The sequence below is a fragment of the Pristis pectinata genome, chromosome 19, assembly GCF_009764475.1.
Source record: "Pristis pectinata isolate sPriPec2 chromosome 19, sPriPec2.1.pri, whole genome shotgun sequence".
Classification (NCBI taxonomy): Eukaryota; Metazoa; Chordata; class Chondrichthyes; order Rhinopristiformes; family Pristidae; genus Pristis; species Pristis pectinata.
This window is the reverse complement of record NC_067423.1, coordinates 2,720,010-2,745,835: the sequence shown is the minus strand read 5'-3', so window position 1 is coordinate 2,745,835 and position 25,826 is coordinate 2,720,010. Positions and strand designations below refer to the sequence as shown.

Genomic DNA, 25,826 nt, shown 5'->3' with positions numbered 1-25,826 from the left:
ATCTATTTTTAATTTGCCTTTTATAAATTTGGTCGAGTATAACCCAGTTTGTAGGAACTGCAGAGGATAGTTCCTTGTAGCAAAGTGGGTGGGTGTTCATTACTCCCATGCCTTCACCTCAGAAAAAGCCAATCAGATTTGTGAGATGTGATCTCCCCTGAACAAAACCATGCCAACTCCTCCCCATCAATCCTAGTTCTGTTAGGGCAAACAGAGTAAATGGGGGGACCTCCGGAGTGGGTGTACGAGTCCATAGTTCCCTACGAGTGGTGACACAGGTGGATAGGGTAGTGAAGAAGGTGTCTGGCAGGCTTGCTTTCATACGCTGGGGCACTGAGTATAAGAGTTGGGATGTCATGTTGCAGCTGTACAAAACATTGGTTAGACCACGCTGGGAGTATTGTGGACAGTTCTGGTCACCACACTGCAGGAAGGATGTGGTATAGCAATAGACAGTGTGGAAGAGATTCACCAGGATGTTGCCTGGAATGGAGGGCTGTGGTTACAAGGAGAGATTGGACAGGCTGGGTTTGTTCTCAGTGGAGCGCAGGAGGCTGAGGGGTGACCTTATAGAGGTTTATAAAATTATGAAGGATATAGATAGGACAGATGGTCAGAATCTTGGTTCCAGGGTTGGGAAATCAAGAACTAGAGGGCGCAGGTTTAAGGTGAGAGGGGGAGAAATATAAAGGAGATCTGAGGGCAAGTTTTTTCACATAGAGGGTGGTGGGTATCCGGAACGAACTGGTACAGGTGGGTAAAATGCAGTGTTTAAAAGGCGACTTGACAGATAGTTGGATGGGAAGAAGTGCAGTGAGATCCGGGCCTGATGCAGGGAAATGGTAATAGCATGGATAGGCAGGATGGACACGGTGGGCTGAAGGGTCTTTTCTGTGCTTTGTTTTATATGATTTTAATCATTTGGACTCAGAGCTTCATTTGCAGAAATAATTTGCCATTGATTAAGTCAAAGGAATGATCTAGGACCTTTGAGGATGGGAACTTGCATGTTGTTTCCACGTTAATGTTTTACACATTACCTAGTGGCTGCCCTGTCAGTGTGTCACTGAATGATTTCACACGTAGCTCGGACTCCCAGGTTATTGTGCTACTCTTCAGTCAAAGAGGTGGTGTTACTGGAGGCCCATGCTGAGCAGAGAACCATCAAGCTTTATAATGAGGGTGCTTCCGGTTGGGGAAGGTGGTCAGGGAGTACCAGCAGCTAAATGTTTTGTTGAAAACTCCTGACTTTGCAGTGTAGAACTCTGGGGAATTGGGCAGCAATGTCATCAGCACATAAGAATGTAACCCTGGACGCAGGAGCTGGCTCTTCACCTCCTGCATCTGCTTCACCTTTAAATAAGATCATGGCTGATGTTTTATCTTAGTGACACTTTCCTGCACTAGCTCTGTATCACCTGATTCTCTTGATTCTCCAAAAATCTATCTGTCTCTATTATGGGTGGCACTCTGAGAGTGAGAGAGTCATTCAGTCGTACAGGATGCAAACAGGCCCTTCGGCCCAACTAGTCCATGCTGACCAAGGTGCCCATCCAAGCTAGTCCCATTTGCCTGCGTTTGGCCCATAACCTTCTAAACCTTTCCTGTCCATGTACCTGTCCAAGTATCTTTTAAATGTTGTTCTTGTACCTGTCTCACCCACTTCCTCTGGCAGCTCGTTCCATATACTGACCACCCTCTGTGTGTAAAAAAAATTGCCCCTGAGGTTCCTATTAAATCTCTCCCCACTTATCTTAAACCTATGCCCTCTAGTTCTTGATTCCCCAACTCTGGGAATGAGACTGAGTGCATCCACCCTATCTGTGCCCCTCGTGATTTTATACACCTCTATAAGATCACCCCTCAGTCTCCTACGCTCCAAGGAATGAACTCCTAGCCTGTCCAACCTCTCCCTATCACTCAGTCCCTCAAGTCCTGGCAACGTAAGTATTTTCTGCACCCTTTCCAGTTTAATAACATCTTTCTTATAGCAAGGCGACCAAAACTGAGCACAATCCTCCCAGTGTAGCACTGAGGGAGTGCCGTACTGTTGGAGATTCTATTGTACGGATGAAATGTTAAACCTGTCTGTTTTCTCAGGTGGGTATAAAGGAATGTGAGACACTGCTCTGATGAAAAGAATGTCACGAAGCTGAAAAGGGCACAGAAAAGATTCACGGGGATGTTACTGGGACTGGAGGGCTCCAGATGTAGGGAGAAGCTGGATAGGCTGGGACCTTTCTCCCTGGAATGTCGGAGGCTGAGGGGTGAGCCTATTAGAGGTTTATAAAGTCATGAGGGGTGTAGATAGGGTGGAGGTCATAGTCTTTGTCCCAGGGTAGGGAAGCTTAAAACTAGAGGGCACAGGTTTGAGGTGAGAGGGGAAAGATTTAAAAGGGAATGAGGGGCAACTTTTTCACACAGGGCGGTGGGTGTATGGAACGAGCTGCCAGCGGAAGTAGTTGAGACAGGTACAATAACAACATTTAAAAGGCACTTGGACAGGTTCATGGATAGGGAAGGTTTAGAGGGATATGGGCCAAATGCAGGCAAATGGGACTAGCTTGGGCAGACACCTTGGTCAGTATGGATGAGTTGGACCAAAGGGTCTGTTTTTCACATTGTATAACTCTATGACTATGATTCTAACGCAGAGAGTTCTCTCTGGTGTCCTGGGGCTGAGATTTACCCTTCACTCAACTCACAAAGTTATAAGATGATCTGGTCATTGTGTGAGTTTGCTGTGCATACGTTGACCGGCACGATTCCTTGGTCACCACAGTGACCTCTTCAAAAACATTCTCCTGGTTACGAAACATTTTAGGATACCCTGAGATTGAGGTTGTGAAAGTTACTATACAAATGTAAATTTTCCTTGAACTCACATGGTCCAGAAAGTCCAAAAAAATGAAATAAAGGTTTTTATTTGTCTGCCGTGTGTTTCATGATAAAATGGACCTCAGGCACTCAAGGTGCTGAGGGGAGCAATGGGAGCCACTGGTCTGTGTTCCAAGAAGAATGGCAGGGAACGGGGATGAGGACGTTTTGGTGGGTGTCCGGGGGAAGAGTAAGGTTGGCACCTAACTTGGGCTTATTTACCTAAGAGCATTATACAAGTGGCTTTATCTCACAGAGTCATACAGCACAAAAACAGGCCCTTCAGCCCAGCTGGTCCATGCTGACCAAGATGACCATCTAAGCTTGTCCCATTTGCCCACTTTTGGCCCACATCCCTCTAAACCTTTCCTATCCATGTACCTGTCCAACTGTTTTTAATGTTGTTCATGTACCTGCCTCAACCACTTCTTCTGGCAGCTCGTTCCATATGTGGACCATCTTCTGGGTGAAAACGTTGCCCCTCGGGTTCCTATTAAATCTCTCTCCTCTCACCTTAAATGTGTGCCCTCTAGTTCTTGATTCCCCAACCCTGGGAAGAAGACTGTGTGCATTCACTCTAGCTATGCCCCTCATGATTTTATACACGTCTATAAGATCACCCCTCATTCTGCTACGCTCCACTGAATAACGTTCTAGCCTGGTCAAACTCCGTCTATAACTCAGACCCTCGAGTCCCAGCAACATCCTTGTAAATCTTCTCTGTGCTCCTTTCCAGCTTAATGGCATCTTTCCTAATGCAGGGGGACCAAAACTGAACACAATACTCCAAGTGCGGCTTCACTACTGTCTTGTACAAGTGCAGCATAGCATCCCAACTCCTATGCTCAATGCCCTGACTGATGAAGGCCAGCGTGCCAAAAGCCTTCTTCACCACCCTGTTCACCTGCGATGCCACTTTCAGGGAGCCATGTACTTGTACTCCTAGGTCCCTCTGTTCTACAACACTCCCCAGCGCCTGACTATTCACTGTGAAAGTCGTACCCTTGTTTATCTTCTCAAAATGTAGCACCTTGCACTTAAACAAATTGAACTCCATTTGCCATTTGTCTGCAATTCAATCAACTTACCTTGGCAAATCTATTATGGTGATGACAAGTCTTGTTATTAATGGGGTTTCTGGTTTTCAGGACGTTAACAGAAAGTCTACCAATGTCGTTGAGTCCTGGGAAGGCACCAAAGAGAGACAGTCTTACACTCATCTCATCACAAAGAATGCGGCTGTTACATACACATGGGCTTTCCAACGGTTGAACTCTCCACAGGAGGCAAGTCCGTAATTTTCTTTAGCAGGCTGAGACACGTTTACCTTTGGCAGGTGTTGTCTGGAGAACCACCCTTGTCCTCTGCTGCACGTTCACCTGCGTTTGGTTTCTGCGCACCTGTGTTGACAGGCAGAGGATGGAGGTGACGTCTCGTTCCCTCGCGGGAGTTACTAACGAGCACCCACCTCGGTTATGTCCCAGAGACGAGCGGTAACCCTGGTCACTTGAACCAAGGTGATCACCTTGTGTGACAATAAAAGTGCTGGCAAATTTTTATTTTACTTTGTGTTAATACTTTTAATTTATTTCATATTTCAAGATGTTTTTAATGTTAATTTTTAACATTAATTCAAATTGAGCAGTTTTTAAATTTAGAAGATAGGCTAAAAGTCACTGACAGCAGCATCAGAAGGTCATCAGGCCAATCTAGGGCAGTGGGGCCTCAGGATCCACCACCAACTGCTCTGCCCAGGACCGCAAGAAACTGCAGAGAGCTCTGGACACAGCACAGCCCATCACGCAAACCAGCCTCCCCTCCGTGGACTCTGACTACACTTCCTGCTGCCTTGGTAAAGCAGCCAACATAATCAAAGACCTCACCCACCCCGGACATTCTCTCTTCTCCCCTCTCCCGTTGGGTAGAAGATACAAAAGCCTGAAAGCACGTACCACCAGGCTCAAGGACAGCTTCTATCCCGCCGTTATAAGACTATTGAACGGTCCCCTTGTACAATAAGATGAACTCTTGACAATCTACCTCGTTATGGCCTTGTACCTTATCATCTGCCTGCACTGCACTTTCTCTGTAACTGTAACACTTTATTCTGTATTCTGTTATTGTTTTCCCTTGTACTACCTTAATGCACTGATGTGATGAAATGATCTGTATGGATGGCACGCAAATCAAAGTTTCTCACTGTACCTCGGTACACTTGACAATAATTAACCAATTACCAGTTATTGAGGCGTAGTCACTGCCCGCAGCCTGCATTACCCCAGGGTGTGAGGTCAGCTTGCTCAGCCCTTTGGAGCAGGGTACTGTGGGTGCACCAGTCGATGTGTTCTGCCACATGGTTTAAAGGTCGGACAGAGCAGGTTAAACGTGAAGGTAAACTCTGACCTGCCACCTTCTGGTTGCAGGAACGGAAGTACGTAGCCGATAACGTAAAGATCTACTCCATCGTGGTGAACAATGCGGGAAATGGCGTGGGCCTCTCCTGTAGACCGTGTGCACTGGGCTCGGACCAGAGCAGCTCTTCCTGTGTCCCATGTCCACCCGGACACTACATCGATAAGGGCACAAACCAGTGTAAGGAATGTCCTGCTGACACCTACCTCTCAGTCCACCATGTCTACGGGGTGGAGTCATGCATTCCTTGTGGCCCAGGCAGCAGAAGTAATAAGGTACGTGGGCGCTGACCAAATGTGGTTGTCTCATGGGGCAGGCAGTTTTGGGAGAAGGTGGAATGTTATTTCTATTGTCGTCACTTCTCTGCATTCTGTTGATCACTCACTTCCTGTTATAGAACATAGAACAGAACAGCACAGGAACAGGCCCTTCGGCCCATGAAGTTGTACCAAACTGATTAAGCTAATGACACCTAATTGCTTCTGCCTGCACGTGGTCCGTATCCCTCCATTCTCTGCACATTGATGTGCCCATCTAAGAGCCTTTTAAACCCCTCTGTCGTATCTGCCTCCACCCCCACCCCTGGCAGCACATTCCAGGCACCCACCACTCTGTCTAAAACAAAACTTGCCTCACACATCGCCTTTGAACTTACCCCCTCTCACCTTAAATGCATGCCCTCTGGTATTAGACATTTTAACCCTGGGAAAAAGATACCAGCTGTCTACCTTGCCATTATTTCCCTACAACAAAGGGGGAGGTCATTTAACCCATCGAGTCTCTGCCAGCTCAATGTGCAAACTCCACACACAGACAGTACCTGAGGTCAGGATCGAACCTGGGCTGCAGGAGAAGGACTGGGGAGCCCAGGACCTCCTGTTACTCTAAGCTGCCGGATTGTCCTCTTGACTGCTCAACTCCATGGGTCAAAACCAACTAGCTGCCCATGGAGGGGGACAGACGACACTGTCCATTGTCATTTCTAAACATTATGATGGGAAGTAGAAATGTCACAATGTTTCAGGGGTGATCTTTCTCAACTTGGGACATAGCTGCTTAATCTGCTGCTTTTATCTCAGTGAGAAGGTTGTGAGTCCAAGTCCCGTTCCTGAGACTTGAGCACAAGACCAAGGCTGAGATGGTGTGATTGTTGTTTCTGCTGTCGTGTCTAAGCTGTGCACTGATTTAACGTTCTCTCTCTCCCTTTAAAACAGGATCACTCGGTTTGCTTCAGTGATTGCTCCTATGTACATTCCTCAGAGAATCACACTTTAACATTTGAATTCAGCAGCCTTAATGGTGTGTCGTCCTTAATGAATGGACCCAGCTTTACGTCCAGAGGAACAAAGTACTTTCACTTCTTTAATATCAGTTTATGTGGGAATGAGGTATGTGGATTTCAGTTGGCATTTAGATACAAGGAGTGAGGTTTATCAGAGGGAATTTCTGTTTTAGTTACCATGTAGTTTCTGTTTGCTTTGTTCAGTGTTATTAATTGATTCTCTGGATCTGGGTATTGCTGGCAAGACCAGCATTTATTGCCCATCCTTGAATGCCATTGAGAAGGTGGTGGTGAGCTCTCTTGAACTGTTGCAGTCCGTGTAGTGAATGAAGGTGCTCCCACGGTGCTGTTGGGGAGAGAGTTCCAGGACTTAGACCCAGTGATAGTGAGAGACCAGTGATAGATTTCCACAGTGGGATGGTGGGCGATGAAGGGGATCCTGCAGGTGGTGGTGTGCCCAGGCACCACCTCGGCGGTGATGGGTGCAGGTACTCAGTACCTGGACAAGTAACCGTAACGTACGCTTGCTCTGTGGAGGCACAGCACAGTTGCTCATCCGGCCTCATTGGGACAGGATCTTCCCACTTACCTGGAGCAAGGTACAACCAAACCCAGACTCTGAGCCTCTGGTCCATGAGCCAGGGGTGATGTCCAGTCACTGCTGGTGCTGTAGTGCTCTGCAGGCTCAGTGTCATTGAGTTATACAGCACGCTTTGGCCCAACTGGTTCATACTGACCAAAATTCCCATCTGAGCCAGTCCCATTTGCCCACATTTGGCCCATATCCCTCTAAACCTTTCCAATCCATGTACCTGTCCAAGTGTCTTTTAAATGTTGTTAATGTACCTGCCTCAACCACTTCCTCTGGCAGCTCGTTCCTTGTACTGACTCCTCTGCCTCTGGTCTGATTATCCACTCTGTTATGCATGTTAGAATAACCATTATTCCAAGGAGATCCAGTTTGGCTCTTGCCTCTGCTGGTGGTTGGTTTTGACATCCATCAGTCAGACCAGCAGCACGACTGACCAGGAACGGTTGGGATAAAAGATAAGATATTTCTTTATCAGTCACATGTACATTGAAGCACACAGTGAAATGCATCTTTTGCGTAGAGTGTTCTGGGGGCAGCCCACAAGTGTCGTCACACTTCCGGCGCCAACATAGCATGCCCACAACTTCCTAACCCGTACGTCTTTGGAATGTGGGAGGAAACCCACGCAGATGTGGGGAGGACGTACAAACTCCTTACAGACAGTATTGAACCTGGGTCACTGGTGCTGTAATAGCGTTATGCTAACCACCACACTACAAGCAGCTGAGAGCATTTATTTCTAAGCAATGGGAGTGCTCACTTGGATCCTAGAGCCCGATACCACGTTCTGTAGGATCTGCATGAGTAGATGGCCCACACTCCTGAGTTCTCAGCTGTCTTCTGAGTTTATGTTCCTCCTGCCCCACAGTGCCAATATGGTCTCCCTACCTGGGTGCTGTTGTTTGGGTCAAGCACTGCCTGGAGTAGGTGTATTCCCTCATAGCCTGCACGGTGCTGTCTAGGGCACTATTGCTTCCCAGTGTTGAATGGGTTGGAGGTGGGAATCGGAGGTCGTGGCTAACACTGGCCCAACAGATTGCACATCTTGGTGGGAACCTTCCACTCAGCGTAGCACTGCACTGCCCAGATCTTGGTGCTTTCTTCAGTCTACAATGGGACTCACTCCTAGATGTGAGTCACATTTTTTCTCTTTTTTAGGGGTTTCCATGGAACCTCATGCTCTTCCACCATTTCCCTGGCACTATGGATAGGAAAGATTCAGAGGGATACGGGTCAAATGCAGGTAAATGGGACTAGCTCAGATAGGTAACATGGCCGGCATGGATGAGTTGGGCTGAAGGGCTTGATTCTGTGCCAGTTAACTCTATAAATACCTGAAGGTGATCACAGTGAGGAAAGTGTCCTGAAAGAACTTGGCCTTTTCTGTCAGTCAGCTTAGTCTTCCTGGGAATTGGCTTTATACATTAATTAAAATGTCTGTGTTCATTCCCTAACTCCTCTCTCCCCACCTAGGGAAAGAAGATTGCAGTGTGCTCGGACAACGTCACTGACGTGACGTTACAGGACGTACAGAGCGACTCCAGCGACTTTAGCAATGACATTACTTCCTTTCTGTGCCAATCAACCATCATTCCTTCAGATGGGAGGAGTTTCAGAACCGCGCTGTCATCTCAGTCTATAAGCTTGGGTGACACCTTTCTCGGTCAGTTACAGTTGTGGGATGTCTGGGGCAAGTTCTTGGAAGTTTTGTGATGTGAATTTTAGGGAATCCTGTTTGAAGTGGAATGTTTTCGAATGTGGTGAAAGAATGTATTGGTTTATTATTGTCGTGTGTAACAAGATACAGTGAAAAGCTTTTGTCTGCGTGCCATCCAGAGAGAGCATTCCATATATAATTACACTGAGGGAGTGAAAAGGAAAACAGAATGCAGAATAAAGTGTTACAGTTACATGGAAAGTGCAGTGCAGGCAGACAATAAGGTGCAAGGGCCACGCTGAGGTAGATTGGGAGATCCAGAATATCTCCTGACTGTTACAATTCCAACCAACACCTGGCTAAATCTCCCATTAATTGACAAAAGTCAGCCAAAAGGTGAGGCAGCCAGTTCTGGTTTGTAATCTGGATTACTAAATATACAACAAACTAAACTAATGAGGATGAGTTCCAACCTTGTTCCTTCAATTGATTTGAATAATGTTTAATGCTCTTGACTGCTGAGGTAAAATTGAAGAGTTGAGGGCCGTTTTTAATCATAAGGTCATGTCTGGGAAAGGGGACAAATTATTTAAATGATTTGGCAAAGATGAAGTCAGAAAGTTAGTTCTGGATGAGCATTTAATCATCAGTGAAATATTAACGTATTTTATATTTAAGGAGTGAAAATTTCTTGGTCCAGGTTTTCAAAAAATTATTAGCAAATATTTTGAAGCCAATGTTAAATGACTGATTCTGATTGTTCATTCCCCTTACTAACCCATGGAATTTTGGTGGGGATTTGCACAGAAATTATTGCTCTTAGAAATCCAAAATGGTCTGTGAAGGTCCTGGGTCTAGGTCAAGCAACCATGTGTCTCCTTGACCAAAAAAAATCCTTGGTGAGATGCTGAGAGTTTCCCATATTTTCCATATTTCCATGCAAAAGATTACAAGGGGTACAGATAAAGTAGACAGGTAAATTTTCCCCATATCAAAGGTAGATAAAACTAGCGGACTTGGGTTTAGGGTAAGGGGGAAGAGATTTAGGGAGATCTGATGGGGATCATTACCACCCAGACAGTGGTGAGGACCTGGAACGCACTGCCAGAGAGAGTGGTGGGAGCAGAGTTGCTGATAGCATTTAAGAAGTATCTGGATGAATTGAATTGCTTAGGCATGGAGGGCTGTGGACCAAGTGCTGGATGATGGGTTAATACAGAAGGGTTCCCACTGGTTGGCATGGACAGTTTCCATGCTGTACAGTTCTCTGATTCTATAATATCAAAGGAAGTCTGTGCCATCTCTCAGCAATCCCATCAGTCGCACTCCCCCCACAACTCACATACTCATGAACTCTCCCACCACACACCCATTTTTGGGGTAATTTACTGCAGCCAATTAAACAAATGATTGGCTCATCTTTGCAAAGTGGGAGGAAAGGGGAGCACCCGAGGGAAACCATGTGGTCACAGGGAATGTGCAAACTCCACACAAACAGCACCAGAGGCCAGAATCAGACCGGGGTGAGACAGCTGCCAGGAGCGGTGCTGCCGGGGACCACAAACGTTAGTATTGACTCAATGCCAGATCCGGAGGCAAAGTGGGGAGAAGGGGAAACCTGGGATTGGGAGAGCAAATACAGGGCTGAGAGGGTGGTTTGTAACCTTTCTTGTAAATCTTTGAAAATAAATCTTCAGCAATAAAACCTGAAGGAATTCACTTGTAACGGTTTTCAGTGCCACAGGGGGTGTTGAGTAGTAATTGAGATGGCATGCTTTTAAAATTTAACTTAAACTCACATAGAGAGCTTTTTTTGTTTAGCAAGTTTGGTAGTTATACTGGTTATAGAACAGTACAGCACAGGAACAGGTCCTTCAGCCCATGTCTGCACCAAGCTAAACTAAATCCCTTCTGCCTGTACATGATTCACATCCCTCAATTCCCTGCACATCCACGTGTCTGTCCAACAGCCTCTTGTACGCCGCTATCATATCTGCCTCCACCACCACCCCTGGCAGCCCGTTCCATACACCTGATCGAATGTTTCAGTGTGATCCCATAGCATCAGGAGGAGTGGGAGACACAGTCGCCAACCTCCTGCTTTCAGCTTTTAACTGTCAGTGTCAATTAGTGGGGTTTATTGTCAGATGCACGGGTCCATGCATGCACAGGTGCAATGCAAAACTTACTTGCAGCAGCATCACAGGCACAGAGCATCAGATAAGCAGCATTCACAAGGAAAATGTAAATTATACACAATTTTTACAAGAAAGAACACAATTAGAACAAAAAGATACGGTCCATTGTGGTGCGAAGTGGTCATGGTGTTGCTTTATTGAGGTAGGGTGTGCCGGTTTACTCTCTGTTAACAACTAGCGCTGGTAATATTGTTACTTCTGCTGCAAAATTTGGACCAATATTTTTATAAAATCTGATTTTTTTCCCCTGAAATAGTTGGAACAGTATCAGTTTAGTAAATAGCCAAGTTATAAGCAGGTAGGTTGGAATTCTGCACAGTCCCTGTCAATAATGGCAAGAGGTCTCTGCTGATCTATTTGGTAATAAGTGAGATCTGCAAAAAGCAATTAGCTGCAAAAGGCTAATTTTCCTGGCATTTATACCCTGTGTATGCATGTCTGTGGCAATAAACTTGAACGAGCATGAGCGAGCTGTGCTGAACTGTCTTGTTGTCTTTTTTTTGCCAGGGGCAAGTGTTGAAACGTCAATGCAGAATATTACAGCAAGGCCAGACCACTTCCCTCCTCCTCCAACCCACGTACCTGACATCCACTTCTTCTATATGTAAGTGTGAGAACACAGCACTGACAAACTCTGAGCGTTTGATAGCTTTTGAGTGTAAAAATAGAACCTGTAAGTTTCTGATTGGTGGTAATGGAACACCAGCTCGTCCACAGTGCAGTAAGACCCTGGCTGATTATTACCCTTGTTCCTCGTTATTTGTTTGTTTACTAGATGAGGCTGTCAATGGCAACACTAGCGTTTCCCATCCCTAAATACTCTGAAGTTGGTGGTGAGCCACTTCCTTAAACCAGGGCTTCGATCCATTGATGATGATGCTGTTGCAGTAGCCCAGGCGGGTAACTGTGGTTAGTTCTGTAGACGCAATCAGATATCTTGTGACTCCCTCACAACAGAAACTGAAAATGGTGGGAAGGTCAGGCCGGACTTCAGTAAACGAAGGGCCTTTGACAAGGCTCCACATGGGAGGCTGGTCCAAATGGTTAAAACTCACGGGATCCAAGGCAAGTTGGCAAATTGGATCTAAAGTTGGCTTGGTAATAGGAGACAGGGTGATGGTGGAGCATTGCTGGCAAGCCTGTGAGCGGCAGTGTACCACAGGGATCAGTGTTGGGACCCTTGCTGTTTGTTGCACGCATTAATGTGAATGTAAGAGGTAGGTTTGTAGATGATGTGAAAATTGATGGTGTTGCTGAGGAAGGTCATGTTAGGCCACAGAGCGATCTCCATCAGCCGGTAACTTCGGCAAAGCAACGCAAATGAAAATCAGTCATGATAAGTGTGGGGTTATGTACTTTGAGTTATGGAGAGAGGTTGAGCAGGTTGGGACTTTTTCCATTGGAGCGTAGGAGACTGAGGGGTGACCTTATAGAGGTGTATAAAATCATGAGGGGCGTAAATAGAGTGAATGCACACAATCTTTTTCCCAGGGTTGGGGAATCAAGAACTAGAGGGCACAAGTTTTAAGGTGAGATGGGAGAGATTTAATAGGAACTTGAGAGGCAACTTTTTCACCCAGAGAGTGGAATGAGCTGCCAGAGGAACCGATTGAGAGGGGTACGTTAACAAGATTTAAAAGGTACTTAGACAAGTACATGGATAGGAAAGATTTAGAGGGATATGGGCCAAATGTGGGCAAATGGGAATAGTTTAGATGGGCATCTTGGTCGGCATGGACCAGTTGGGCCAAAGGCCCTGTTTCCCTGCTGTATGATTCTATGACTCTATAAGGTAGAGAGCTGGTAACTTCTCCCCATAGCGGAGGAATATAACCAGAGAGTATAGGTTTGGGTGAGGGTAAGAGGTTTAGAGTGGATTTGCAGGGGATTTTTTCCCCCCAGAGGGGTTGTTGGAATATGGAACACACTACCTGAGGGGGTGGTGGAGGCAGAGACTCTCACAACATTTAAGAAGCACCAAGATGAACACTTGAATCACGGAGGCAGAAAAAGCTACAGAGCAAGTGCTGGTAAATGGGATGAGCATAGATGGGGACTTAACGGTCGACAGGGACATGTTGGGCCGAAGGGCCTGGTTTTGTGCTGTGTAATCCTGAGTGTTTGTAGAGAAACAGCTGATGTTTCAGGTTGATGATGGATAGAGTCATAGAGTGATACAGCACGGAAACAGGCCCTTCGGCCCAACTGGTCCCTGCTGACCATGGTGCCCATCCAAGGTAGTCCCATTTGCCTACCTTGAGTCCATAACCTTCCAAACCTTTCCTATCCATGTACCTGTCTTTTAAAAGTTGTTATTGTACCTGCCTCAACCCCTTCCTCTGGCAGCTCGTTCCATAAACATATCACCTTTTGTGTAAAAATAAAAAAGTTGCCCCTGAAGTTCCTATTAAATCTCTCCCCTCTCACCTTTAACCTATGTCCTCTAGTTCTTGATTCCCCAACCCTGGGAAGAAGACTGTGTGCATTCACCCTGTCTATGCCCCTCATGATTTATACATCTCTATAAGATCACCCCTCAGTCTCCTACACTCCAAGGAATAAAGACCCAGCCTGCCCAACCTCTCCCAGTAACTCAGGCCCTCAAGTTCTGACAACTCCCTTCTGCATCCTTCCCAGTTTTAATGATCATTCATCAGAGTTGGGTAAAGTTTTAAAGTGAGCATGTTTTATGATGCAGAGAAGGGGGCGGGGTGGAGAGTACATAAGAGAAGCTCTGTGGTAGGGGTGGGAGACGGGGACAATGACACGTGGGGATGGTGCTGGCTGAGAGAGAGGGTGAAGGCTTGTTAATCCCAGCCGGTCTGTCTGGGGGAGGTGTAAATAGAGGGATGTGAATAAGAACAGAGGAGAGAGAGAGGGAGGAATGGTACCGGAGCTGTGGGATTCAGAACTCTCCCGTGCTGGAAGTGTGAAGTAAGTGAGAAGGCTGAAGATGCTCAGCAGGTCAGGCAGCATCTGTGGAGAGAGAAACAGATTTGCTGTTACAGGCTGATGAACTTTCATCAGATCTGGCAGATGCTGTGTTGTCTTTGAGCTTAATTAAAACGTCCTTAAACTCTTGCAAATAATCAAAAACATTACAATAATGTTGCCTATCGTTATATTCCTGGTGATCCCTATCAAATGAGTGAGGCAAAAATTATTCACACCGTCCTTCCCTGGAGGCAGATACAGTTCCCCACAGAACCCCCAGTAAACTCCACACCAGCTGGTGGAGTCATACAGAGTGGAACCACAAGCCAGGTGTGACAGTGCCTGCAGATACCTACTGGTCAGGAGTTAATGGTGAAAGTCTCATTATCCTGTTGTAGGTCTAAAATGTCGACTACTTCATGTGAAAGTGAGCGTGGGGCGGTGGTAACCATGAGATGTAATCCAACAAAAGTCGGGCGAGGAGAAATCTCCGTACCAAGGTACACTCACTACTAATCACTGCATGCATTAATGATCTGGTATCATGTTAACATTGACCAAGAGTGATGAGCTGGCTCCACATCCCCCTTCCCCTTCAACCTCCATCTCCTCTTCCCCCACAACCCACCCCTCCCCAGCCCCTGCCTCCCCACTCTCCCTCTGAGTGAGCACAAGTGCTCAGCAAAGTGATGACCCAAGTCCGTGTGTGTTGCCCCAATATAGAGGAGGCCACATTGTGAACCCGATCAGGGAAACTCTCATTGTTCCAACCATGAGAACTAAATTTTCTCTTTGTCGTAGTTCTGTTGAGAGGATCTCAGACCTGAAATGTTAATTGTTTCTCTTTACTATATTGATTTATGATGCCACTGAGTTTTTCCAGCATTTTCTATTATTATTTAACATTTCAGGTCATTGACTTTGTTTTTTTTAAAATTCTCTTTACTGTATTTAATTGTGTGTTTTGTTGATAGTTAACCTTTTATTTTTAAATATTAATTATTTTTAATGTATTTAACATTTAATAGTTTTGCATATCTTTGAATGTCAAAGACATTGTAAAATCTATGAAAAATCAGTATGATAGAGCCTCACCCCCCCAGCTTTGCCAGCTGTCGAAGGTACCAGGATGTGTCTGAGTGGGTCCTCCCCACTCTGCTGCTGGTGAGCCTGTTACTGACCAGATCACATTGCTGGACTTTGGGCTGTGTGAGGCCATGCATGGTGCTAGTGCAGGCAAGTGGACATTGGGGTTGTGTCAGTAAAATCTTGAGCATCTCCTCCTGCGCCTGTGAATTCTGTTTTAAGGACTGTGTTCCTTACCTGGCAGATGTAAAGTGCTTTGGAACATCTCCAGGTTATATAATCCACATTTCATTACATCTGGTGACTGTAGTAGATGTGAGAATGTCCTTGTGTCCGGATTGCTTTCTCTAACGCAGTGTCTTGTGTGACTGACCTTTCCCTTCTCACTGCAGTGATTGTCCTGGTGGGACATGTGATGGATGCACCTTCCTCTTCCTGTGGGAGAGTGCTGAGGCTTGCCCACTGTGCACAACCAATGACTACCACGAAATCGAAGGAGCCTGCAGGAGTGGTATTCAGGTAAACTGGTGGAGGTCGCATTGCACCCATCATTAATGGGAATCCAAGTTCTTTTGAACTAGAAGGGGAAGGGGGATGAGGTCCTGAAGAGCGAGTTCAGGGAGCTAGGCAGAAGACTGAGGAACAGGACCTCAAGGGTAGCAATCTCGGGATTGCTGCCGGTGCCACGCGATAGTGAAGGCAGGAACAGGAGGAGGTGGCAGATAAATGCGTGGCTGAGAAGTTGGTGCAGGAGTGAGGGTTTTAGATTTCTGGATCATTGGGATCTCTTCTCGGGAAGGTGGGACCTGTACAGAGAGGACGGGTTACACCTGAACCAGAAGGGGGCCAATATTCTTGCAGCTAGGTTTGCTAGGGTGGTTCGGGAGGGTTTAAACTAGTTTGTGAGGGGGAAGGGAACCGGAGTAGTAGGTCAGAGGAAGAAGGGGATGGGGAAAAGTCAGATCAAACAGGTAGAGAGGCTTTGGGGAAGGAGAAGCAGAATACAGGCTATAAAAGTAGTAAAGTAGATGGACTGAAGTGTGTTTACTTAAATGCAAGAAGCGTCAGGAATAAGGGGGATGAACTGAGGGCTTGGATAAGTATGGGAGACTCTGATATCGTGGCTATTACTGAGACGTGGCTGACGTCAGGGCAGGAGTGGATATTGAATATTCCTGGTTTTCGGAGGGATAGGGAAGGGGGGAGAAGAGGGGGAGGGGTGGCGATACTGGTCAGGGACATGGTTACGGCTGTGGAAAGGATGGATGTTGCTGAAGGATCATCTCTAGAGTCCGTATGGGTGGAAGTAAGGAACAAGAAAGGAGCAGTTACTCTACTAGGAGTATTCTATAGCCCCCCGGTAGCAGTAGAGATATAGAGGAGCAGATTGGCAGGCAGTGTTTGGAGAGAAGCAAAAATAACAGGGTTGTTATAATGGGAGACTTCAACTTCCCAAATATAGACTGGAACCTGCTTAGTGCCAAAGGTTTAGATGGGACGGAATTTGTTAAATGTGTCCAGGAGGGATTCCTGACGCAGTATGTCGACAGGCCGACTAGAGGGAATGCCATGCTAGATCTAGTTTTAGGAAATGAACCGGGACAGGTGAAGGATGTATTGGTGGGTGAGCATTTGGGGGACAGTGACCATTGCTCCATAACCTTTAAAATTGTCATGGACAGGGACAGGTGCAGAGAGGACAAGAAGATATTTAATTGGGGAAGGGCGAACTACGAGGCTATAAGGAGAGAACTTGGGAGTGTAAATTGGGATGTCCTTTTTGAAGGGGAATGTACCATGGGGATGTGGTCGATGTTGAGGGATCTTATGCAGGATGTTAGGGATAAATATGTCCCAGTGAGGCAGAGAAGGAATGGCAGGGTGAAGGAACCGTGGGTGACAAGAGAAGTGGAATGACTAGTTAGGGAGAAGAAGGTAGCATACATAAGGTATAGGCAGCAAGGTTCAGACAGGGCCCATGAGGAATGTAGGGTAGCGAGGAAGTAACTTAAGAAAGGGCTGAGGAGAGCTAGAAGGGGACATGAAAAGGCGTTGGCTAGTAGGGTTAAGGAAAATCCCAAGGCCTTTTTCACGTACGTGAAGGGTAGGAGGATGGCTAAGGTGAAGGTAGGTCCGATTAAAGACAAAGGTGGAAGAATTTGCCTGGAGGCGGCGGAAGTGGGAGAAGTTCTCAATGAATACTTCTCTTCGGTATTCACCAGGGAGAGGGGTCTTGATGACGCGGAAGGGAGTGCTGGTAAGGGTAATGTTCTCGAGGTTGTTGATATCAAGAGAGAGGATGTGTTGAAGTTGTTAAATAATATCAAGACAGATAAATCTCTGGGGCCTGACGGGATTTTCCCCAGGCTGCTTTGAGAGGCGAGGGAGGAGATTTTTGAACCACTGGTAAGGATCTTTGAGTCCTCGTTGTCCACGGGGATGGTGCTGGAGGATTGGAGGGTGGCAAATGTTGTCCCCTTGTTCAAAAAAGGTAGTAGGGATAGGCCAGGGAATTACAGACCGGTGAGCCTTACATCTGCGGTGGGTAAGCTGTTAGAAAGGATTCTAAGGGATAGGATCTGTGAACACCTAGAGAATCATGGACTGATTAGGGACAGCCAGCATGGCTTTGTGAAGGGAAGATCTTGCCTCACAAGCCTGATAGAGTTCTTTGAGGAGGTGGTGAGGAAGATTGATGAGGGCAGTGCAGTGGATGTGGTCTATATGGATTTTAGTAAGACGTTTGATAAGGTTCCTCATGGTAGGCTTCTTCAGAAGGTCCAGGGAAGCCTGGCTGTGTGGATTAGGAATTGGCTTGCCTGTAGAAAGCAGAGGGTTGTGGTGGAGAGAGTGCCCTCGGATTGGAGGGCAGTGACTAGTGGTGTCCTGCAGGGATTGGTTCTGGGACCTATACTTTCTGTGATATTTATAGATGACTTAGATGAGGGGGTGGAAGGCTGGGTTAGTAAGTTTGTGGACGACACTAAGATCGGTGGTGTTGTGGATAGTGTGGAGGGCTGTCGGAGCTTACAGAGGGACATTGATAGGATGCAGAGCTGGGCTGACAAGTGGCGGATGGGGTTCAATCCAGAGAAGTGTGAGGTGGTACACTTTGGAAGGAAAAACTCCAGGGCAGAGTACAAGGTAAATGGCAAGGTACTTGGCAGTGTAGAGGAGCAGAGGGATCTGGGAGTTCATATCCACAGATCACTGAAAGTTGCCTCACAGGTGGATAGGGTAGTTAATAAAGCTTATGGGATGTTAGCTTTCATAAATCGTGGGATTGAGTTTAAGAGCCGCGAAGTGATGATGCAGCTTTACAAAACTCTAGTTAGACCACACTTAGAGTACTGTGTTCAGTTCTGGTCACCTCATTATAGGAAGGATGTGGAGGCATTGGAGAGGGTGCAGAGGAGATTTACCAGGATGCTGCCTGGATTAGAGAGTATGGAATATGAGGAGAGGCTTAAGGTGCTAGGGCTTTATTCACTGGAAAGGAGGAGGATGAGAGGAGACATGATAGAGGTATATAAAATATTGAGAGGAATAGATAGAGTAGACAGTCAGCGCCTCCTTCCCAGGGCACCAATGCTCAAGACGAGAGGTCATGGCTTTAAGGTTATGGGTGGGAGGTTCAGGGGAGATGTCAGAGGGAGGTTTTTCACCCAGAGAGTGGTTGGTGCATGGAATGCACTGCCTAGGGTGGTGGTGGAGGCAGATAGATTGGACAGGTTCAAGAGTTTGTTGGATAGGCACATGGAGGAATGTGGGATAGAGGGATATGCGGGAGGAAGGGGTTAGGTAGTGTGAGGGTGGTTTGATGGACGGCACAACATGGTGGGCCGAAGGGCCTGTTTTGTGCTGTATGGTTCTATGGTAGACTGAAAGTTTGTGTTAAAACATCAGTGCTTGGCAGGGCAGGTGACCTCTGGAGAGAAAGGGTTGATGACCGGAAAATTGAGGTAAAAGAGGTTTCCAGACACGGAAGATGTGGTATTGCCCCCACTTTCACCTTGTGACGTCATTCCTTCTGTAACTTAATCTCGTCTGCAGTCTGGCCTATCACAGACCTTCACTTCTTTCACTCCTCGCCCTTCGTCCAACTGTTCTCTGCATGGTGTTGTCCTGAGTCAGCAGGGTGGTAAACTTGCCAGTGGCTGGCCAGCTGTTCCTCAAAGAACATCTGGTGAACTTCAGTAGGTGTCTCTGGACGTTCCATACTGCTGGGTCCACGCACAGCGGTGTGCAAGTGTAGGACACATGGGAGGTCAATGTTGGTGCTTTCTGACTTTCGGCTCCACCCCAAAGTCACCCAGTGTTGGGGGATTGTAGGCTCACCACTCCCACCCTGGACATCCTCTCTTTTACCTCATTCCATCAGGCAGAAGATACAAACACTTGAGAACATGTACCACCAAGCTCAAGGACAGCTTCTATGTTGCTGGTAGAAGACTCTTCAACAGACCTATTGTACGATTAAGAACTGCTGATCCCTCAGTCTACCTTGTCATGTCTGCCTGCACTGCACTTTCTCGATAACTGTAACACTATATTCTGCATTCTGTTATTGTTTTCCTTTTTACTACCTTGATGTACTTATGTACAGAATGATCTGTCTGGATGACACGCAAGCAAAGCTTTTCACTGTATCTCGGTACACGTGACAATAATAAACCAATTATCCCAGAACATTTAGCCCAATGCTCCTGTGTAATATCAAGGGATAGAGGTACCGTCTTTCAGATGAGATGATAGGTTGAGTGAGCTAGGGCTTTTCTCTTTGGAGAGGAGGAGGATAAGAGGTGGCTTGATAGAAGTGTACAAGATGATGAGAGGCATAGATCGAGTGGACGGTCAAAGACTTTTTCCTAGGGCGACAATGGCTGACATGAGGGGACATAATTTTTGAGGTGATTGGAGGAAGGTATAAGGGGGACGTCAGGGGTAAGTTTTTTACACAGAGAGTGGTGGGTGTGTGGAACGCACTGCCGGCAGAGGTTGTGGGGGCAGATACATTAGGGATGTTTAAGAGACTCTTAGATAGACACATGAATGATAGAGAAATGGAGGGCTATGTGGGAGGGAAGGGTTAGATAGATCTTAGAGCAGGATAAAGTGTCGGCACAACATCGTGGGCCGACGGGCCTGTACTGTGCTGTAATATTCTATGTTCTAAGAACAGGGAAGTTCTCCTGAACAACATTTATCCCTCCGTCTGCACAGTTGGTCACATTATTGTTTGTGGGATCTCGCTGTGCAAAGATAGGCTGTCTGTGTGTCCTCCATTCTAAGAGAGACCACATACTTGCGTTCCAGCTGCTGGGTGCTTTGGAATATCCCGAAAGGGATGCAAAAGGTGCTAAAAAATGGTCTGGGTCTCCCTTTTTTTCCATTAGCGTGGACTGAGGTGCATTTTTAATGTGAGGCAGACCAGGGTAGGAACCTCGCAATTTCTTCCCCCAGTTGTGACAATCTCTTGTCTGGCCTTAAAGGAAACGACGTATGTGTGGAAGGAGCCAAAAGTGTGCGTTAAAGGGGTGCTGCTGCCCAAGAAAAGCACAGCCAACTGCGAGATGATAGACTTCTGGCTGAAGCTGGTTGTAGGAGTCGGAGCCTTCACTGCCGTCCTCCTGATTATCTTAACCTGCTACTTCTGGAAAAAGAACAAGAAGTAAGTCCACGTAACTCCGGGGGTGTTGGGGTGGGGTGGGGTGGAATGAGTGGTCCTCATTGGGAGTAAGTATTATTGAGAATGATACTGAGAAAACCGCTGAGGCCTTGCATCACAACCAGCATTTTCCACAGAACAGTACAGCACAGGAACAGGCCCTTCAGCCCACAATGTCTGTGCCAAACATGATGTCAAATGAAACTCATCCCATCTGTCTGCACAGGATCCATATCCCTCCATTCGCTGCGTGTTCATGTGTCTGTCTAAATGCTTCTTAAACTTCCATCAGCTCCCCTGGGAGTGCATTCCAAGCACCCACCACTCTCTGTATGTAAACTTACTTCCCTTAAACTTTGCCCCTTTCACCTTAAATCTAGTCTTTGACATTTCTACCCTGGGAAAGAGGCTCTGACTGTCTATCTATGCCTCTCACAATTTTATAAACTTCTATCAGGTCTCCCCTCAGCCTCTGACACTCCAGTGAAAACATCCCAAGTTTGTCCAACCTCTCCTTTTTAGCTAACGCTCTCCAGTCCAGGCAGCATCCTGGTGAGCCTCCTCTGCACCCCCTCCAAAGCCTCCACATCCTTCCTGTAATGGGGTGACCGGGGCTTCATTGTGAGGCACGTTGAAATCGCAGAGTTGTGGAGGGGTGTGTGAGGCGGCGTAAACTGAGCTGTGTATGAGGTGCTCAGAATCCATTGACAAAGCAGTTGAAGCCGGTGTAAGATCCAGCACAGCTTTACAAGGAGAGGTGCCAAGTTATTAAAATGTGTTTTTTTCACACAGCTAGTTAGGAGTTGAAGGGCTTCATGGTCAGTCAGGAATAATTAATATTTGCAGGTAATTACAATTATTAATCACAAGTAATATTTTGCTCATCATAAGATGTAAAACAAATGATCATCATGATGGATTGAGTCAACTCCCACGCCTGCTCTTGCTCCAGTATTAAGCCAGTGTTACCCTGGGAGATCCAGCAGATATGGACCATTTGGTCCGACCACTCCATGTCAGATCCTGTACCCAGAACAGACTCCTTCCAGTCTTCCTGATCTAAACCTGTCAGCATAACCTCCCTACCCCACCTCCCTGGAAACACTCAGCAGGTCAGGCCGCATCTGCGGAGAGGGGAATGGAGTTGATTGATTACCTTTCATCATTGTGGTGAAGGGTCATTGTCAGATGCTCCTGACAAGCTGAGAATTTGCAGCATTTGCTGTTTCCCTCAGTTGCTTGTCTGGACTCCGTTTAAATGCACCAGAAGTGTTCCCTTTAACTATTCCCTGCGGGAGTGAGTGCCACATTCTTACTGCTCTTTGGGTAAAGAGGCGCCTACTGGGTTTCTGGTAGGGTGTGTGTGTGTGTCTGTAATTGTGTATGGGGGGTGTGTGTGTGTAATTGTGTACAGGACATGTGTCTGTGTATACTTGTGTACAGGGTGTGCATGTACTTGTGTGCAGTGCATGTGTGTACTTGTGTATGGGGCGTGTGTGTGTGAACTCGTATACAGGGTGTGTGTGTACTTGTGTATGGGGCGTGTGTGTGTAATTGTGTACGGGGTATGTGGTGTACTTGTGTACAGGGTGTGTGTGTAATTGCTTATGGGGCATGTGTGTTACTTGTGTACAGTGCACGTGTGTGTGTACTTGTGTATGGGGCGTGTGTGTGCAATTGTTTACGGGGCATGCGTGTGAGTACTTGTGTACGTGGTGCATGTGGCAGGTGTGTGTACTTGTGTACAGGGCATGTGTGTGTACTTGTATACAGGGTGTGCATGTGTGTGTACTTGTATAAGGGGCATGTGTGTGTATTTGTGTATGGGGTGTGCATGCATGTGTACGAGGTGTGCATGTATGTGTACTTGTGTATGGGGGATGCGTGTGTACTTGTGTATAGGGTGTGCATGTCTGTGTACTTGTGTTTGGGGTGTGCATGCATGTGTATGGGGCATGCGTGTGTGTACTTGCATACAAGGCATGCGTGTGTGTACGTACTTGTGTACAGGTGTGTGTGTACATTTGTGTATGGTGCATGAGTGTGTGCGTGTCTCTATACTTGTGTATGGGGCATGTGCATCTATACACGTGAGTGCATGCCTGACTGTGTTTGTAGTGAGATCTTTCTCTGCCCTGCATACCTGTTGAGTGAAGAAACCACAATTTCTGCTTTTTAAATAAGTCGATTCCATATTGATGTGAATTTTAAGTCTAATTGGATGAATAAAATGTTCTAGCCTGGATCGTGTCAGACACGTACCCATCGCTGTGTGTTCTCAGTGAGGCTGGTCCTGCCCCCCTATTGTGGATCTGGTGGAATCTCTGAGGAAGCCAGATCTCCACATTAATGTTGCTAAAAAGGTCCGAATTGTGGAAATGCTTCAACCTGTTGCTCTTGGCAACTGATATCTGCCAGGTCAGAGTTGTAGGAAACTTGTGACATTGATGGAGACCATTTGGCCCATTGTATGTACAACAGTTGAAAATGATTTACCCAGCCTAATCCTATCTGCAGAACAAAGGGAATTCCTTGCATTAAGAGTCACAGAGTCATGTATAAAACCTTGGTTAGGCTGCACTTTGTGTGCAGTTCTGGTCGCCTCATTACAGGAAGGATGTGGAGGCTTTGGAGAGAGTGCAGAAGAGGTTCACCAGGATGCTGCCTGGATTAGAGGGCATGAGCTATAAGGAGAGGTCGGACACACTTGGGTTGTTTTCTCTGGAGCGGTGGAGGCTGAGGGGAGACCTGATAGTGGTTTATAAGATTATGAGAGGCATAGAGAGGGTAGATATTTGGAGTCTTTTTCCCAGGGTAGAAATGTCAAATACAAGAGGGCATAGGTTTAAGGTGAGAGGGAGAAAGTTTAAAAGGGATGTGTGGGGCAAGTTTTTTTACACAGAGAGTGGTGGGTGCCTGGAACAGGCTGTCAGGGCTGGTGGTGGAGGCAGGTACATTAGTGATGTTTGAGAGGCATTTAGACAGACACATGAATATGCAGGGAATGGAGAGATATGTGCAGGCAGAAAGGATTAGTTTAAGTTGTCATCATGATGGGCACAGACATTGTGGGCCGAAGGGCCTATTCCTGTGTTGTACTGTTCTGTGTTCTATGATGTACACTTTCAAATAGTTCACATTAATGCGGAAGCCCCTCGTTAATCCAACAACTAAGCCCATTTCACTGTGCCTTACACTTATTTACTTAGTCGGGCCTCTTGTTTCCCTTTCAGGCTGGAGTACAAATACTCCAAGTTGGTGATGAATGCAAACTCAAGGGAAGGGGAGCTCCCAGCAGCCGACAGCTGTGCTATTATGGAAGGTGAAGATAATGAAGAGGATGTGGTTTATTCCAATAAACCTTCATTGCTAGGGAAGCTAAAGTCATTAGCTTCAAAGGTGAGCAGCAGTCGTACTCTACAATGTGTGACATGTTTCAACTGATATCAGTGTATAAGTGATGAGCTTTGTGAGTGACTCTCCATGTGATGCAAGTGAAGATTTTGACAAAGGGATTGAATGATGTTAGTGCTGCTTTGTTGTAAGTGGTCAACACCCAACAGTCAAATATAAAGCAGCTTTAATATTAAAGAAATTTGTATTTTAAACATTTTGAACTTGCCGAGAAATTAAACCCCAATTTGGCTATGCTAAAGAAGTTAAATAATTACAACGGTGTCTAGGACTTTGCCTCTGAGATTCATTCCACTGACTTTACAGGAATGGATTTCAGAGACAGATTAAGTTACACTGAATTGCTACTGTCTAGGCTTGACTCTCGGTGCAAGGACGTTTTATGCAGGGAGAAAGGGTTAATACTGCTTAACGTCATTTTATATCTGCTTCATATTCCTAAATGGTAAATATCTGTGAGTTATTCTGATTTATACATGGAAAACAGGAACAGAGCCTACACCCCATGATGTCTGTACAGATCATGACACCAATTTAAACTAATCCCACCTGCCTGCACACGGTCTGTGTCCCTCCATCCCCTGCCTGTTCATGGGTCTGTCTAAATGCTGCTGTTGTATCTGCTTTCACCACTTCCCCTGGCAGATGGAGTTTGGACAGGGGGAATCCAGGGATATGGAGATCAGGCAGAAATTTAGCTGAGGCAGAGGAACCACCATTGACGATGGCTGATATGGTGAGGTGCTTAAGTTAGTAGATGAGCATAGAACATTTATAGAGAAGTGTAGCACAGGAACAGGCCCTTCGGCCCACAATGTCTGTGCCGACCATGATGACAAATGATCCATATCCCTAAATTCCCTGCCTGTTCATGTATCTGTCTAAATGCCTCTTAAACCCCACTATCATGTCTGCTTCCACCATTTCCTCAGGCAGCACGTTCCAGGCACCCACCACTCTCTGTGTAAAACAAAAAAACTTGCCTCGTAAATCTCCTTTAAACTTTCCCCCTCTCACCTTAAATCTATGTCCTCTAGTATTTTACATTTCAACCCTGGGAAAAAGGCAGACTGTCTACCCTATCTATGCCTCTTGTAATTTTATAAACTTCTATCAGGTCTCCCCTCAGCTTCCGGCATTCCAGAGAAAATAATGCAAATCTGTCTAACTTCTGCTTAAAGCTAATACCCTCCAATCCAGGTAGCATCCTGGTAAACCTCTTCTGCATCTTCGCTAAAACCTCCACATCCTTCCTGTAATGGGCTGACCTGAAATGAACACTAAACTCCAAATGTAGCCTCGTCAAAAGTTTTGTGCAGAGATTTCATACAAAGATTTCCTTCTTGAACCCTGAACATGTTGTTACCTCAAGTATTCTGCTTGTTTTAGCTGATTCATGGTTAAAGTATGGTAAATGTGTTTTATGGAGCACAGATATGAATAATACAATGCTGGGACTGAAGTGTGCATAAAGATCTCTCTCAAAAACAGTAACAGAATATAACCTGCTGGGAACTTAAGAAGTTTCAAATTGTAAACTTGGCACTTTCTAAATGCAATTTGTACTGATATCCAACATGCATCTTCTAGTTCTCACTATTCTAAATGATATCTCACGGTTAAAAGCTGCACATTGTTAAATCTGCACATTAGCTCAAAAATCTATAAATTAGAAGATAAATAAATTGTGCAAATAAAAAGGAATA

The 25,826-nt window shown here is 46.2% G+C and overlaps 1 protein-coding gene across 1 annotated transcript in view; it reads left to right on the top strand.

Moving 5' to 3' along the window:
• Nucleotides 1-25,826, top strand: part of elapor2b (endosome-lysosome associated apoptosis and autophagy regulator family member 2b) — a 107,857-nt gene that overhangs the window by 77,730 nt on the left and 4,301 nt on the right. The window contains exons 13-21 of the mRNA XM_052034256.1: nt 4,026-4,163; nt 5,301-5,564; nt 6,504-6,677; nt 8,637-8,826; nt 11,526-11,622; nt 14,351-14,452; nt 15,431-15,557; nt 20,531-20,709; nt 23,940-24,105. Of these exons, the coding sequence (XP_051890216.1) occupies nt 4,026-4,163; nt 5,301-5,564; nt 6,504-6,677; nt 8,637-8,826; nt 11,526-11,622; nt 14,351-14,452; nt 15,431-15,557; nt 20,531-20,709; nt 23,940-24,105 (1,437 nt within the window). The remainder of the gene's footprint in view (nt 1-4,025; nt 4,164-5,300; nt 5,565-6,503; nt 6,678-8,636; nt 8,827-11,525; nt 11,623-14,350; nt 14,453-15,430; nt 15,558-20,530; nt 20,710-23,939; nt 24,106-25,826) is intronic.